Below are 13,863 nucleotides of genomic sequence, written 5' to 3' on the forward strand. Positions count from 1 at the left end.
TGTTTTGCTTTCTATGCCATAAACTATCAATGTAAACTATAGCAATTTTTAATTGTAGAACCACATTGAAACATTGCAGTATGTGAACCAAATTACCTAGAAAATGTTTTAAAAGATTCAGGTAAGTTAAAGAAAAAGCTCAAAAGGATACCCTTGGACTCAGAGAATGACTATTTAGGGTATGAATGCATTTATTATGAGGAATGTAGGTAAAATCCACCACTGGTTTCATCTGGGGCTGGCCAGTGTGTGTGTGTGTGTATGCACTCATGCATGTGTGTGCCAGATGGAAGGGCCAGAACAAAAACAAATATATATATATATATATATATATATATATATATATATATATATATATATATATATATATATATATATATATATATATATATATATATATATATATATATATATATATATATATATATATATATATATATATATTAATATTAGTAGCTAATAATTCAATTACTAATTAAAATTATCTGCTTAAAATAAGAAACTACATTTATAAAATTAATTTATCTCAATCTCCAGAGTGTGGTAATTCTCTTGCTTACACAAAATCATTCTAACACCCACACTTTTCTCCTTTTCAAGCCGAAACAACTAAAAATAAGAAGAGAGATGAGTTTAGCTGCACTGTCACAGAAAGAGAAAAAGAGAGAAACAAACAAGTTACAGATAAGGTACAGGAAAAAGGGAAGTGGACAGGGAAGGAAAAGGGAAAGAAGTAGAAATCCGTTTAAGGAGCATAGATGATTAAATGATGAACACTCCTTTAATCTCATGACAGGGACAGACAGATTCAACCATAGTTTCAACTGGGAAACTATGAGCATCCTAGGCCAAGATAAATCCAAACATTCTAGGGAATTTCTGGAAGCTTGGCACTCAGACAAACCAGTCATCAATAGATACATAGAGATAAACTACATTTACACACCATTCAAAAGAGACAATAAAAAAGCTAAGCAGGAAACAAAAAGACCAGATATCTTTTTCAGCAACCAACGTCCAGATAAACAGAGATTAACACCAGACAAACACTCAAGCAGAAAACAGTATCTTAATCAAGGAACTATCAATAAGAAAGCCAGACTCCCACTAACACTGGCAGGGAAAGCTATTGTATATAAACAGGGAGGAAAGCTAACACTTACTGGCAATTATAATGTTACCTAGTTAGGTAATAAAATCAAATTCTCAAATTAGGTAATAAAATTAAGTTCAACCTTGAGCTACATATATTCCTTTCTATTGAAAAAATATTGTAATGCAACTTGGCAGACAAATAATCCTTTTGGAGCAGCAGCTAAACTGCAAGTCATACCCACTGCTCTATTCTTCTCATCAAATGCAAGATAATAACACACAGGCACATGCAATCATCTACAGTAATTCTTAGGAAAATATATTATTTCTCCTCTGCCTGGTGAGTACAATCAATCCCTGTTGGTAGGCTTGGCACAGGGTTATGGTTAGCAACTGTGGAAACAATTAAAACACCCAATCCAGAAGCATTTATATGATGTGGAAATCCTATTTCAGACTTTTCTAATTAGTGATTTCCAGCAGGTAAGTAGGAGACTGCTGTTGGATGGAGGAGGGAGCAAGGGATTGTGAGAGTGGCTGGGAAACTGTCAGGAAAATGAGCATCATGTGATTGCAGTAGCATCCTGGCTGAACTGAAGCAGCAGCAGTCTGGCAGCGCTGAAGCAGCCATAATTTTCTCAAATTCCTCAATGCCTTCAACAATAACAGAGCTTCTAATATAGTTGAAAAGTTCTTTAAAAATTCGGGGAAATATTCAGAGATATATCTCCCTTGAAACTAGCCCATGTTGAACTGTATAGCATAGTCAAGCATCAGGAACTGATCATAGGAATGTTTAATGACATTTGTACTGTATCATAAAATGCTTTATCATAAAAATTATGTCAAACTTCAATTCCATGGGAGTCATGTGTCCCAGATTTTGGACTCACTTTGTAAATTAGCCCATTTGGTTCAAAATGTTTTGCCCTGTGGTACATGTTTTGTCCTGTTAAAGATCACAGGAATCAGAGTTTTAGTATTATATAGATAACTAGACAACCTGTGATCAATTCATTATGGACTGTATAGCAGAATCAATATCAGCATAGGAATTTTTAATGTCATTTTGTATTATGTCATAAACTCTTTTATGATCAGCTTGATCTTACAGGAATCAGAGTTTTGGTAGTATATAGATAGATAACCCTTCATTACTAGCTGTGTTTAGTAGAACTGATTGAGATTTAAAGTTTATCAACAATGGAAAAGCTACACATTATTCAGAACTGCTCTTTTTAAACCATCTCAATTTTCCCAATGATTTCATAAAAGGATAAAAACACAGATTCAAAGACATGTACATTTTGCAAATAAATCCAGGTTCAAAACATGACAATATGCTGAACACATCATATAGCCTTAAAATATGTACATTGTTTTCCAAACTTTTTAATGAGCCAGCTTTAATAACTGATTTATATGCTTCGTGTAGAAAACTGACCTCCAGAGGTAAATATTTTAATCAGAAGCAACAGCTAGCACTATCATTTTTAGCTCTGCAGACTAGCATTTCTTGCCTCAGGTACAGTAGATTCTAGAAAAATAGTGCTGTCATCTGAGAGTTGTACACAATTCCATAAATTATAAGTACTACGTAACTTACAGTCTAACCAATTTCAGAATATCACTACTTTCAATTTTTATTCCTGGTTATTCAACTTTATATTATACATTACAAAGAAAAGTCAGGCATAGAAGGGTTAACAAAGGATAGAAAGGTAAAGAGGTTTGGGGTCCTATTACAGCTTTGAGTGGTTCATTTACTATTGGCTACAGAGTTAATGGTAGGACACAGGTATCCAATTTATGACCTATTTTATATTCTGGAATTGAGAAGCCAGCAAAATCTGATACAATCAGTTTACTAAAGAGGAGGATGATATGTTTTTTTGGACAAAAATTTCCTATTCATTACCAGGAAGCTATCTAAAAACAAATTACAATCTTGAGAGGAAAAAAAAACAACTTATATTGGTTGCTGTTTTATTGTTGTTTTTATATCATAAAATGTTTTATACAGTTCACATTTTAATACTAAGGAAACCATGGATCCCAGATTTTGGACGCATTCTGTAAGTTAGCACATTTGAGGTACCTTAGTTCAAAAATTGTTGCCTTATCGTGCATCGCTCTTTAGCAAAATTATTAATGATGACAGAAGGCAATGTATGAAATTTGTCTAAGGCAGCCAAAAACTATCAGTAATACAGATAATTCTTGCCTACTTTGCTACAAATACAGAGAACACTGTTTTCTTCATTTGGGCCAGGGACTGTGTGTGGAAGATATGAAAGTAGTAAGCTTTCATAGCTAGTGGAGGTTTATTGTATATGATGACACAGATTTATTGATTATTTTTCCCAAACTTGGTTTCAAAATATGAAAAAAATTCCAAGCAGAAATATGATAGCAATGGACAAAATTAGTACACAAACAGAAATAATAATGAAGGCAAGCGTATCTCATTACCTTTGTTATTTTAAAAATTACTTTTTCTTTATTGTTATGGATTAGCATTGTAAAAATTAATCAATAGGCAATCATGTATCCTGACTATAATATTAGAATTAAGAATGTTATAATAAATGAAAATAGATTCTCTTGCCTGTATAATTCTAAAATATCCCAGGATCATTTGGTTTAATGCACATTACTTACTCTTCTATTCTGATAGAAGATGCAATTGTGTGCTGACATGGTAGGTTATTAACTAGATCACAAGTGTGTGTATGTGTGTGTGTGTGTAGAAAAGGAGAAAAGAGAAAACTCTTTTAATCAGACATTCATCTACTCTGTATATTTATGCAATATACAGTACATTCAGAAAGTATTCAGACCCCCTTCACTTTTGTCAATTTTGTTATCCTGCAGCCTGATTCTACAGTTGTTGAAATTCATTTTTCTCATTAATCTACACTAATATCCCATAATGATAAAATGAAAACAGAAGTTTAGAAATGTCTGTAAATTTATTAAAAAGAAAAAAACTGAAATATCACATTGGCATACGTTTTCAGACCCTTTGGATCAACACTTGAAATTTAGCTCAGGAGCCTCCCACTTCACTTAATCATTGCTGACATGTTTCTATACCTTGGAGTCCACCGGTGGTAAATTAAATTGATAGGACTTGATTTGGAAAGGCACACACCTCTCTACACAAGGTCTCACAGCTGACAATGCATACTGTAGCAGAGCAAAAGCCATGAGGTGAAAGGAACTGCCTGCAGAGCTCAAAGACAGGATTATTGCAAGGCATAGATCTGGGAAAGGCTACAATAAACTTTCTGCTGCAATGAAGGTTCTTAAGAGCACAGTAGCCTCCATAATTCTCAAATGAAAGAAGTTTGGCACAATCAGGACTCTTTCAAGAGCTGGTTGCCTGGTTAAATTGAGCAATTGGGGGAGAAGGGTCTTAGTAAGAGTGGTGATCAAGAACCCGATGGTCACTCTGCATGAGCTCCAGATATCCTGTGTGGAGATGGGACAGAGTTCCAGAAGGACAACCATCACTGCAGCCCTGCACCGATCTGGGCTTCATGGCAGAGTGGCTAGATAGAAGTCTCTCCTCAGTGCAAAGCATATGAAAGCCTGCTTGGTGTTTGCAAAAAAAGCACCTGAAGGACTCTCAGACTGTGAGGGACAAAATTCTCTGGTCAATGAAACCAAGATTGAACTGTTTGGCCTCAATTCTAAACATTATGTCTGGAGGAAACCAGGCACCGCTCATCACCTCTCCAATATCATCTCAATAGTGAAGCATGGTGTGGGGGGATGTTTTTCAGCAGCAGGGACTGGGAGACTGGTCAGGGTTGAGGAAAAGCTGAATGGAGCAAAATACAGGGATATCCTCAATGAAAACCTGTTCCACAGAGCTCAGGACCTCAGACTGGGTCGAACGTTCATGGTCCAACATGACAATGATCCTAAGCACACAGCCAAGGCAACATAGGAGTGGCTTAGGAACAATTCTGTGAATGTCCTAGAATGGCCCAGCCAGAGCCCTGACTTGAACCCTATTGAACATCTCTGGAGGGATCTGAAAATGGCTCTCCGCCAACGGTTGCCATCCAACCTGACTAAGCTTGAGAGGATTTGCAAGGAAGAATGGCAGAAAATCCTCCAATCCAGGTATGCAAAGCTTGTTGTGTCACACTAAAAAAGACTTGAGGTTGTAATTGCTGCCAAAGATGCTTCAACAAAGTACTAAGTGAAGAGTCTGAATACTTATGCCAATGTGATATTTCAGTTTATTCTTTTTAATAAATTTACAGGGATTTCTAAAAGTCTGTTTCACTTTGTCGTTATGGGGTATTGAGTGTAGATTAATGACAAAAAAAGAATTTCAACAACTGTAGAATCAGGCTGCAGCATAACAAAATTGACAAAAGTGAAGGGGGTCTGAATGCTTTTTGAATGCACTGTAGTTTTTGAATTCCATACAAAGTTATGTGCCAACTAGAAAACAATTCTAGTCATGTAAAGAAGATACAAATTAGGCAAACCTAAAATATAATGGCAGTAGATAACAAATAGGATGGAACAATATGTACCTCCCAAATATTTAAGAGACTGAGGGACATGTCCTGATGTATTACACTGAATGAATTATTAACCATGTCACTTTCTCCTATCTTCGAGGAGAATCTATCATCTTCCAGTACAGAAAATTGTTTTATCTTTAGCAACTTTAATATTAAGCAATGTTTACTGATTCCAACACCACTTTATCATTCAAGAGGAACATACTTTATATGCTATATTTTTCAGTGTTCACAATAGCCTCTCTCCTCTATGCACTTACAGTCACAGAAGAGATCTAATGGTCCCTCACGATGTTACTGAATGTATTGTCCATGTATGTATTGAATGCATAGAACGTATTGTCTATGTCTATCTATTCCAAATAAAGGCAGCATATACTGGAAGTAGAAATGCATTTATAATGATGCTTCTAAAACATCCAGGTGTTTATTTATTTTAAGGTTGTTTGTTTTAAGTCCTTTAAGATTACTTGCCAATCTTAATCATTTCCAGTAAAAGCACATCTTATTCCAATTTATTTTCAGCTTCTGCTTGCCTATGGCAAAATGATATTGCACAATGAAATTTTCATCTAAATACAGGATGAGTATAGGTTTTGATATCTCTCTGATAACTTTTAGCAGTGAACTTTGGCTAATATCACATAATGCAAGGGGAGGAATCTAGTGGTCTTTTGAACTACAACTTCTATCAGCCCCAACCAGTATGGTGAATTATTAGAAATTGGAACAATTGTAATTTAAAATGGAAAGTATTTTACATCACTATCTTGGAAGCTACATGAGCTTCAGCCAACAAAACTATCATGGCATTAACACACAAAAAAATAGCTGCTGATAAATAAGATTTACTTAGAAAAATAATCCAGAATCATTAATGAATGTGTATCAATAATTTTTTGCCTCAAACTTCAAAACATTCTCTTATTTTCTTTTCAGATCTATCCTCTGCTCAGTTTAGGTTCTTCATTTGAAGTGAACAAATAAGTTTCTCTTCCAAATTAAAATATTCTAAAATGTTCACTTTGATAAAACAAAAGTCAATTTCCTCGGGCAGATTAGGTATGAACAATACAGAGCTACCACAACATTAGAATGAATGTGTTAAATGAAAATACTGTAATTAACAAATAAGGGTTTCAAAATATTTATTAATGGGCTTATATACTGCTCCATTTGATACTGATTCTAAGCAGCTTACATACCCTATTTTTGTAAATAAGGTTAAAAATACAATATCATTAACATGTTAGAAAACACAGTTTAGTTCCAGAGATAAGTAACTCCATATTAATTAACCCTAAATTTACAAGAAGATCCAAAAAGTTTTCAGTCTCTGATATACGTTTAAAAAATAAGATTTTGATGGCTTTTGCAATCCACAAAATAGGAACTAGATGATTCTTACAGTCTTTTCCAATACTAACATTCCTTGATTCAATGAGGAAAAATGGGAACTGTAAACATTCTGGAGGATTGCAAGTTTTTATATCTGAAATTAAAATGTCATTGGAAGTTTATAAACTGCCCATATCCAAAGCACAATCTGGCTTCATTACTACATTTATATCCAACCTTTCCACTGGGAGCTCCTTACTGCAGTAGATGAGAGTAAAAAAGATTGATCATTCCTAACTGATTAAGCAAACTTTATAGCTCAGTTATGGCATTGTATATTTGGGTATTTTTGAATGCCAATATCTGCTAACCAAGGTTACTATTATAATTGAGCCTGTTAATAAAGATTATATACACAAACACAAACACACACACGCACACACACAATTAATGCAATTTTTTCCATATAGAAATGGGCAAATTTTGATTTGTATGGTGACACAATAAGATTATATATTCCTGTCCTTTACTTGCAGCCCTAGCATGCAGCTCTTAACTTGCACTACATACAAAATACTTATATTGTATGACACATAATGCAGCTGACATTAAGCAAATTCAGAACTGTTACAAGTGTGGAATGGAGGCTATCCAAAATATAGGACTATCTTCAGAAGTAAATAAGGCTATAATACAGTGATGGCGAACCTTTTAGAGACCGAGTGCCCAAAAACTGGCCCCACCCCCGCCCCATCCCCTGACCCGCCCCCATCTCCCACCCCACCTGCCCGCAGGGCCACTCACCACCTCCAGGGCCCGTCGCAGATCGCCCAGGCAGCCCAGCAGTGCTATGGCGGTCACGCCCTGTGCCCGCACCCTGCAGCATCAACTATACACGATGGGGTGTGAGGGCAGAGTCTTGTCTATGCTGCTTGGCTGCCATGTCGTTGGCTGCGCTGCTCCGCGTGGGCCACGCTCAGGGGCGACTCTCCTTCAGGGGGGCTGCTGGAGAGGATGGGGTTGCAGGGGAAGGTGAGGCTGGGGCAACGGCAAGTGTGCCCACAGAGAGGGCTCCGAGTGCCGCCACTGGCACTCGTGCCATAGGTTCGCCACCACTGCTATAGTATATACATGAGATAAATTTTTTCAATTCCATCGCTTTTAATATGGTGCAATCTTACATTATTTATTCAGAGATTTGTCACGTTTCACAGGATTTTTCTCATAATAGTATAACCATGTTGATTGTTATTGCAGAACAAAGTTTTCACAGTTATGTTTTTTCTCAATAAATTACCTACATTAAGAGTAGATTAAATCCACTTGAAATTGGCATACATAGTGAGGAATGTTATTTTCTTATTTCACAGAAAAAGTTAAAAGTCAAGCTTATTTTTAGGATTTATCAAACCATCTCCTTATACTTCTTAGATACCTGAATCATGTGTTTGTTACTATAGGACTAAAAGTTACAATCAACATTTCTTTTGTTCACTCCATAACCTAGCAATTCTTGTTTAGTTACCTTTGGGCATAAATATACATTATAAACAAAAGGCCTGATCTCCCCTTTCTATAAGGAAAAGCAGCTTTGAAAAGATAAAATTTCAAAGACCAAATATAAAATTAAATGTATACAATATTCTCCCATCAATTATTATTTTTCCGACTTGAGTCGTGGGATGCTTATCCCCCCCCCCTTTAAATTTCTGGGGGTTTAGAAATACATTTGTGAAGGTAAATATATCTGTGAAACTTTATAGGAGGTTAGGAGGGACAGAACTTGAAGAGAGCTACAGAGACTCTAAAACTTGTCAGTAGAAACTTCACTATTTTTCTAATCAAATTAGTACTTTTAATGCTTTGTAAAAGATACAGCATTTTTTTTAAAGATACAGCAATCAGTTTATTACTGCATAAGCATATATGGTTAATAATATCATTTATTCATTATTAGTCTCCTATTTAGATTTTCTATATCTGATGGCATTTACGATCATGTCCATCAAACAGTCTGCAGCAAAGATTGTCCCATAATCTTAATTAGCTGCAGCAGAATTAATGATGTGTGATTCGATAGACTAATCATTTTGTCTATGATAAGGCTATTTCAATAATGTTGGAAGCATGTTCTAAACAAACATGACCTGAAGAGATCAATTGCACACATGAACAGGTAACAAACAATACATAGATAATAATCAAGGTTAATCATGAGATACAGATGAGCCCAGTAATATAGTTTGGTGGGTATAGCAGTTCTGAGCAAAAAAGATCAACCTTGTATAAATTCATTTTTCTATTTGCAGCAAAGACCTGAGAATTACTGTTATATTTGTCAAATTATTTATCCTAATATAGTGGCTTCATTAGCCAAATAGATTAGCCAAGTGGACCTTTTTAATTTAGATTCTCAATTTGTATAGGTTTTATTGCCAGTTTATTATATGTATTGCTTATAACAGCTTACTATTGTTGGTGGTCTTCTCTACCTTTTCTTCTTTTGACTTTTTCATTTTATGGATTCACTCCAGAATTGAATGATTTCACTGCAGCTTTTTCACAATATGTGAAAAATAAAAATGTGAAGCAGCTAGAAAAAACCTTATGGTAAAACTATGGGTAACTCGGTGGGCTATGAGTACAAATTCCTGACTCACTCTTAAATGTTTCACTACAGATAAATCTAATGATCTCTTGTGACAAAAGCTGTTGCATCACAGTACCTAAGAGACTTGAGCTATAAGGCTAGAAATGTAAGAAATGTAAAATGTAAGAGCTGTGTCCTATTTATTACTTCAATTATGCAATTTGTTTTATTTAGGTAACATAAAATCTAAGGAAAAGGTAGTAACGTAATTGATTTACACTTCCAAGGCAGAAATTAATTAATTATACAAAATAGATTTTATTTTATTTCCAACAAAAAAATGGGACAAAGCACAGCACGAAGAAAAAGAAAAGCACAATCTTACTGAAAGGACATTTTAATTTGTAGTGAAGCAGGGAGATATAACAGTAATGAAAAAGAAAGGGAAAGAAGATAGGTTAACAACCTTAGAACGTAACTGTATAAACTAGGGTCCTTTGTTACGACCTTGAAAGGTTAGAAATCTTAGAATTCTTTGATGAGTTATTTGATGAATACAAAACAAAAGCCAAAGAGAGCTTAAGATTTACTAAATCATATTGCATATGGTTTTCCTTTAAAAAAATTCTCTTATGTTATTAATATAATGAGTACTATTGAGGCACCTCCTTCTGGTATAGTATATCACCCCCCCATCCATATAGTTCCCACTCTAATGATGTTCCAAAGCCTTTGAAAACCTGGCTGTTCTCCAAGGCTTTTAGGCTAAGGTGGCTGCAGTGTTTTGTAGCTGTAGTTGTTTTGTACTTGTTTTACTGTTAGGTTTGTTGCTTCTCCTAGGGACATTTATTCGAGTTGTGTGAGTTTGTTTGCAGTTAGGCAACCTCTAAATTGTATACAGTATATAAATAAAACGTAAGCGACTTTAGGATGTCTGCACTGACTAATCTGAAAATTGTACTGGAGCGAAGTCTTTCAAGCCACTTTCTCCAATTTTGAAGGATTGCTAAAAGACTCATAAATGCAAACATTTGTTAAAAATGCAAACATTTGTTAAAAAAAACAAACATCGTGTTTTTCAGCCCATAGTCCCACTTGCTCCGATGCCGGCTTCCAATTAGTACCATGCACTTTTAAAAGAGAGGCATTTTAAAATACCGATTATCGGTCAAGTATCAGGGTAAATAAACGTCACAAGAACTGATAGGCTTCGGGTAAATATGCAATCAATGCATCGAAACAGGAGGCATCTTACAGAGAACGGTGCCCAAGAAAAGCCGCCGTTTTAGGCGACCCTTCGAAGCTAAGGACACTTCTCCCCAGTTGTGCTTGAGGTTCCCAGCAAAAGCAGCAGCGCTCGCTCGTCTCAGCAGAGATCGCGCCGCTGCAGTTGACGACATGCTACGAGTGTTCCCTTTGGCGAGTGTTCTTTCCCGTCGGGTTTCCCTAGTGAAGCCAGCGACATATTCTCCTCCCCTCCCCTCGCTTCCTGCGCCTCCGTTGGGTGAGACGCAGGCACTGAACAAGTAGTGGCTTTTCTCCATATTCTGAACTCCATCCGAGAACTTTTCCCGGACTGCGGCCATACGGAAACCTTGCGGGCAAAAAAGTTTGGGCGGTGGAAAGGGGAAAACCTGGCCGCTTCCTCCTTTGTTCCCCCCACCCCAGTCCCTCGTGTGTGTGTGTGTGTGTGTGGCGGTGTGGGTGTGGGTGGTCCAAACGCTCGCCTACCTGTTGTTGCGGACGCTGCTCAATACGCAGAGCACGAGCTCCAGGTATGTCCTCAACAGCTCCAGCCAGCGAGGGCAGAGCGGCGCTTCCCCCTCGGCTACCGCCGCCGTTACCGCCGCCGTTTCTTCGCAGACCCCGCTCGCGCTTCCGCCCCCGCCTCCGCCGCTGGGATAGTTGTCGGCGGCGAATTGGACGCGGAGTTCGCGCACGAACCAGCCGCACTTGCGCATCAAGAAGTCAAGGCGCGGGCGCTCCGCCGGGCAGACGCGCAAGCTGAGGCGCAGCCGGGGCCACAGCGCCGGGTAGAAGAGGCACTCGCGCCAGTGCGAGCAGGCGGCTGAGGCCCGAAGTCGGTCAGGGGCCGCCAGGAACGAGAAGATGTGAACCACCAACTCGCTGGGCAAGGAGCCGGCGCCCACCGACCCCCCGCACACCGACGACATCGCCGGCCCAGCCGCCGGCGGCCGCAGCCCAAAGCCCGGCCCCGGCCCCGGCCTTCCCTCCGGCTCCTGCGACAAAAACAACAACATCAATGACAAGGCGGAGGGAGGCGGGGCGGGACCGGACGGGACTCTGCTACCGCCGGAGCCTACCACCGCACTCAGCCGCAGGGGGAGCCTGGGACGTACCATCGGATTCCGGATGAGGGTGGCAGCACGATCGGATGAATGCATGAACGCACTTGGGAGTGGAGGGAGGGCGAGAGAGGAAGAGGTATAGGCGGAGCATACCAAAATGTATCCAGCGGGCGGGGATAGTGGGTGCTGTTGCTTTTATGACTCAGCACAACTGAAGGACAAGGGGGAAGGCTGTATGGTTCGTCGCGTAGCGTAATCATCTTGTCTCGGTGGGCCGAGCTCCAGCAGCCTCCTTACCAAAGAAAAAGGAATTTCCCTCAAATTCTGGGTGGGGGAACGAGGAAATAACGTAGAAGAAAAAAATGATAATTGTTCTGTGAAGAAAAATAAAAATGCTTGTAAAAGCCAGATAGGTGGAAATTATCCAGTAATACGACATCTTTTCACAATGCTCAATTTACTTGAGGCTAAGTTGTTAAAACGAAAACAGCTCTGAACTGGTTTACTAAAAGGGTATATTGTAACAGAATTATGGATTTTTTTTCTCATAGCCAAAAAGCTTTGTCAGTAGGTAACAGTTTTGTTTTATGAGGGAAATCTGGAAATGAGCAAAAGGATGGTCAGCTACAATCTCTGGCATCATGCAGTTACTTAACAAACTTTCTATGCAGAATAATAATGAATTGGAGCTGCTTGTGATAATAGAACCCTAGAATACCTGGGTCCTTGCAGAGAGCAATATCGGACTTCCTCCTCAGGGTTGTATAAATTCTTGCAGGATATAATTTGTGAACAGTTTCATACATTGAAAAGTGAAGTGGCGGGCTAAATATCTACCTTGTTTTATGCTGGTGCAATTACTCTGGGACAGCTGAATTTGAAGTTGCAGTTTGCTGGACCAATATAATGTATATACATTTCTACTATATATAGAACAGGAATATCTTTCTAGTCTCCAGCAAGTGATAACTAGACATGGCTGAGGAATTCTGGGAGTTGAAGTCCACAAGTCATAAAAGGGCCAAGTTTGAAGACCCCTGGGATGAGGCATCTGTCTGGCAGGGCTGAATAGAGATAATTATTTAAGAGCAGTCTGGTGATTTTTCTCCCCAGGGAAAGATTAAACAGAAAATTTTATCAATATTAGGGAAAGCGCTTTGTTATTGTAAAATTACAGTCTGTACTATCTTTGATGGAACGACCATCTGAACATTTGCTCCCAATAGTATCATGTTGCTAAATATAGCAAAAGATTGGGATTGTTCAATTTTGATCTAACTCAGTTTACAAGAATTTAACTTCTCTATAAATATGTATTAGATTATTTTGATAGGTTGTTGAAATAAACAAGCCACTTTAACTGATTAAATATATGCAAGAGCTGACCTTATTTAATGACTGTTTTAAAGAATTTCTAAATTTACTTAGGTACCCTAACTTCTAATGGAAAAAATAGTATTGACAACAGATATTTTCAAATTATATTTGACTAACTTGTTCAGAGTTACATGTTGCTTATATTCAATAGAATATAAACTCATTATTCTTTATATGCTGTGTAATTTTGACAAATTCTGAAATCATTTGTGGCAAAAGGAGGATATCTTGCTAGATTAACAGTTCATAGTGTAGTCTTGGGTAGGTCAGATCCCTCTTTATAAGATGCAGTAAAGTGCTATTCTCACATTTCCATCTATGTGCTTGTTCAGTAGAAAATAAAGACAGAAGCAAAGAAAGGGAACAAAAATAAGGTGGAAGGCCCAGTGCTGTAAGAGATCGCTATGCTCTGTGGGATCGCAAAATCCCGGGATCCTGCGCCTGCAGGATGAACTTATTCCTCTCCAGAGGAATGGACTGGTGATGTACGTTGGCCTAAACCAACGGGCCTCGCTTTAGATCAGGAAACACACGGGCAACATGCTTCTTCAGGTGAGATGGCAGGCAAAGACCCTCAAGCCTCTCCGTGCCTCCCTTTTATTCGTAC

At 38.1% G+C, this 13,863-nt stretch overlaps 1 protein-coding gene across 1 annotated transcript in view; it reads right to left on the minus strand.

Moving 5' to 3' along the window:
• FBXO33 (F-box protein 33) overlaps window positions 1-11,975 on the minus strand; it is a 22,052-nt gene extending 10,077 nt beyond the window's left edge. The window contains exon 1 of the mRNA XM_015819368.2: window positions 11,302-11,975. Coding sequence (XP_015674854.2) covers window positions 11,302-11,975 — 674 coding nt within the window. The remainder of the gene's footprint in view (window positions 1-11,301) is intronic.
• Window positions 11,976-13,863: the final 1,888 nt, after the last annotated feature.

Source organism: Protobothrops mucrosquamatus, unplaced genomic scaffold (genome assembly GCF_001527695.2).
Source record: "Protobothrops mucrosquamatus isolate PMUCROS unplaced genomic scaffold, P.Mucros_1.0 scaffold908, whole genome shotgun sequence".
In the NCBI taxonomy this organism is placed as follows: domain Eukaryota; kingdom Metazoa; phylum Chordata; class Lepidosauria; order Squamata; family Viperidae; genus Protobothrops; species Protobothrops mucrosquamatus.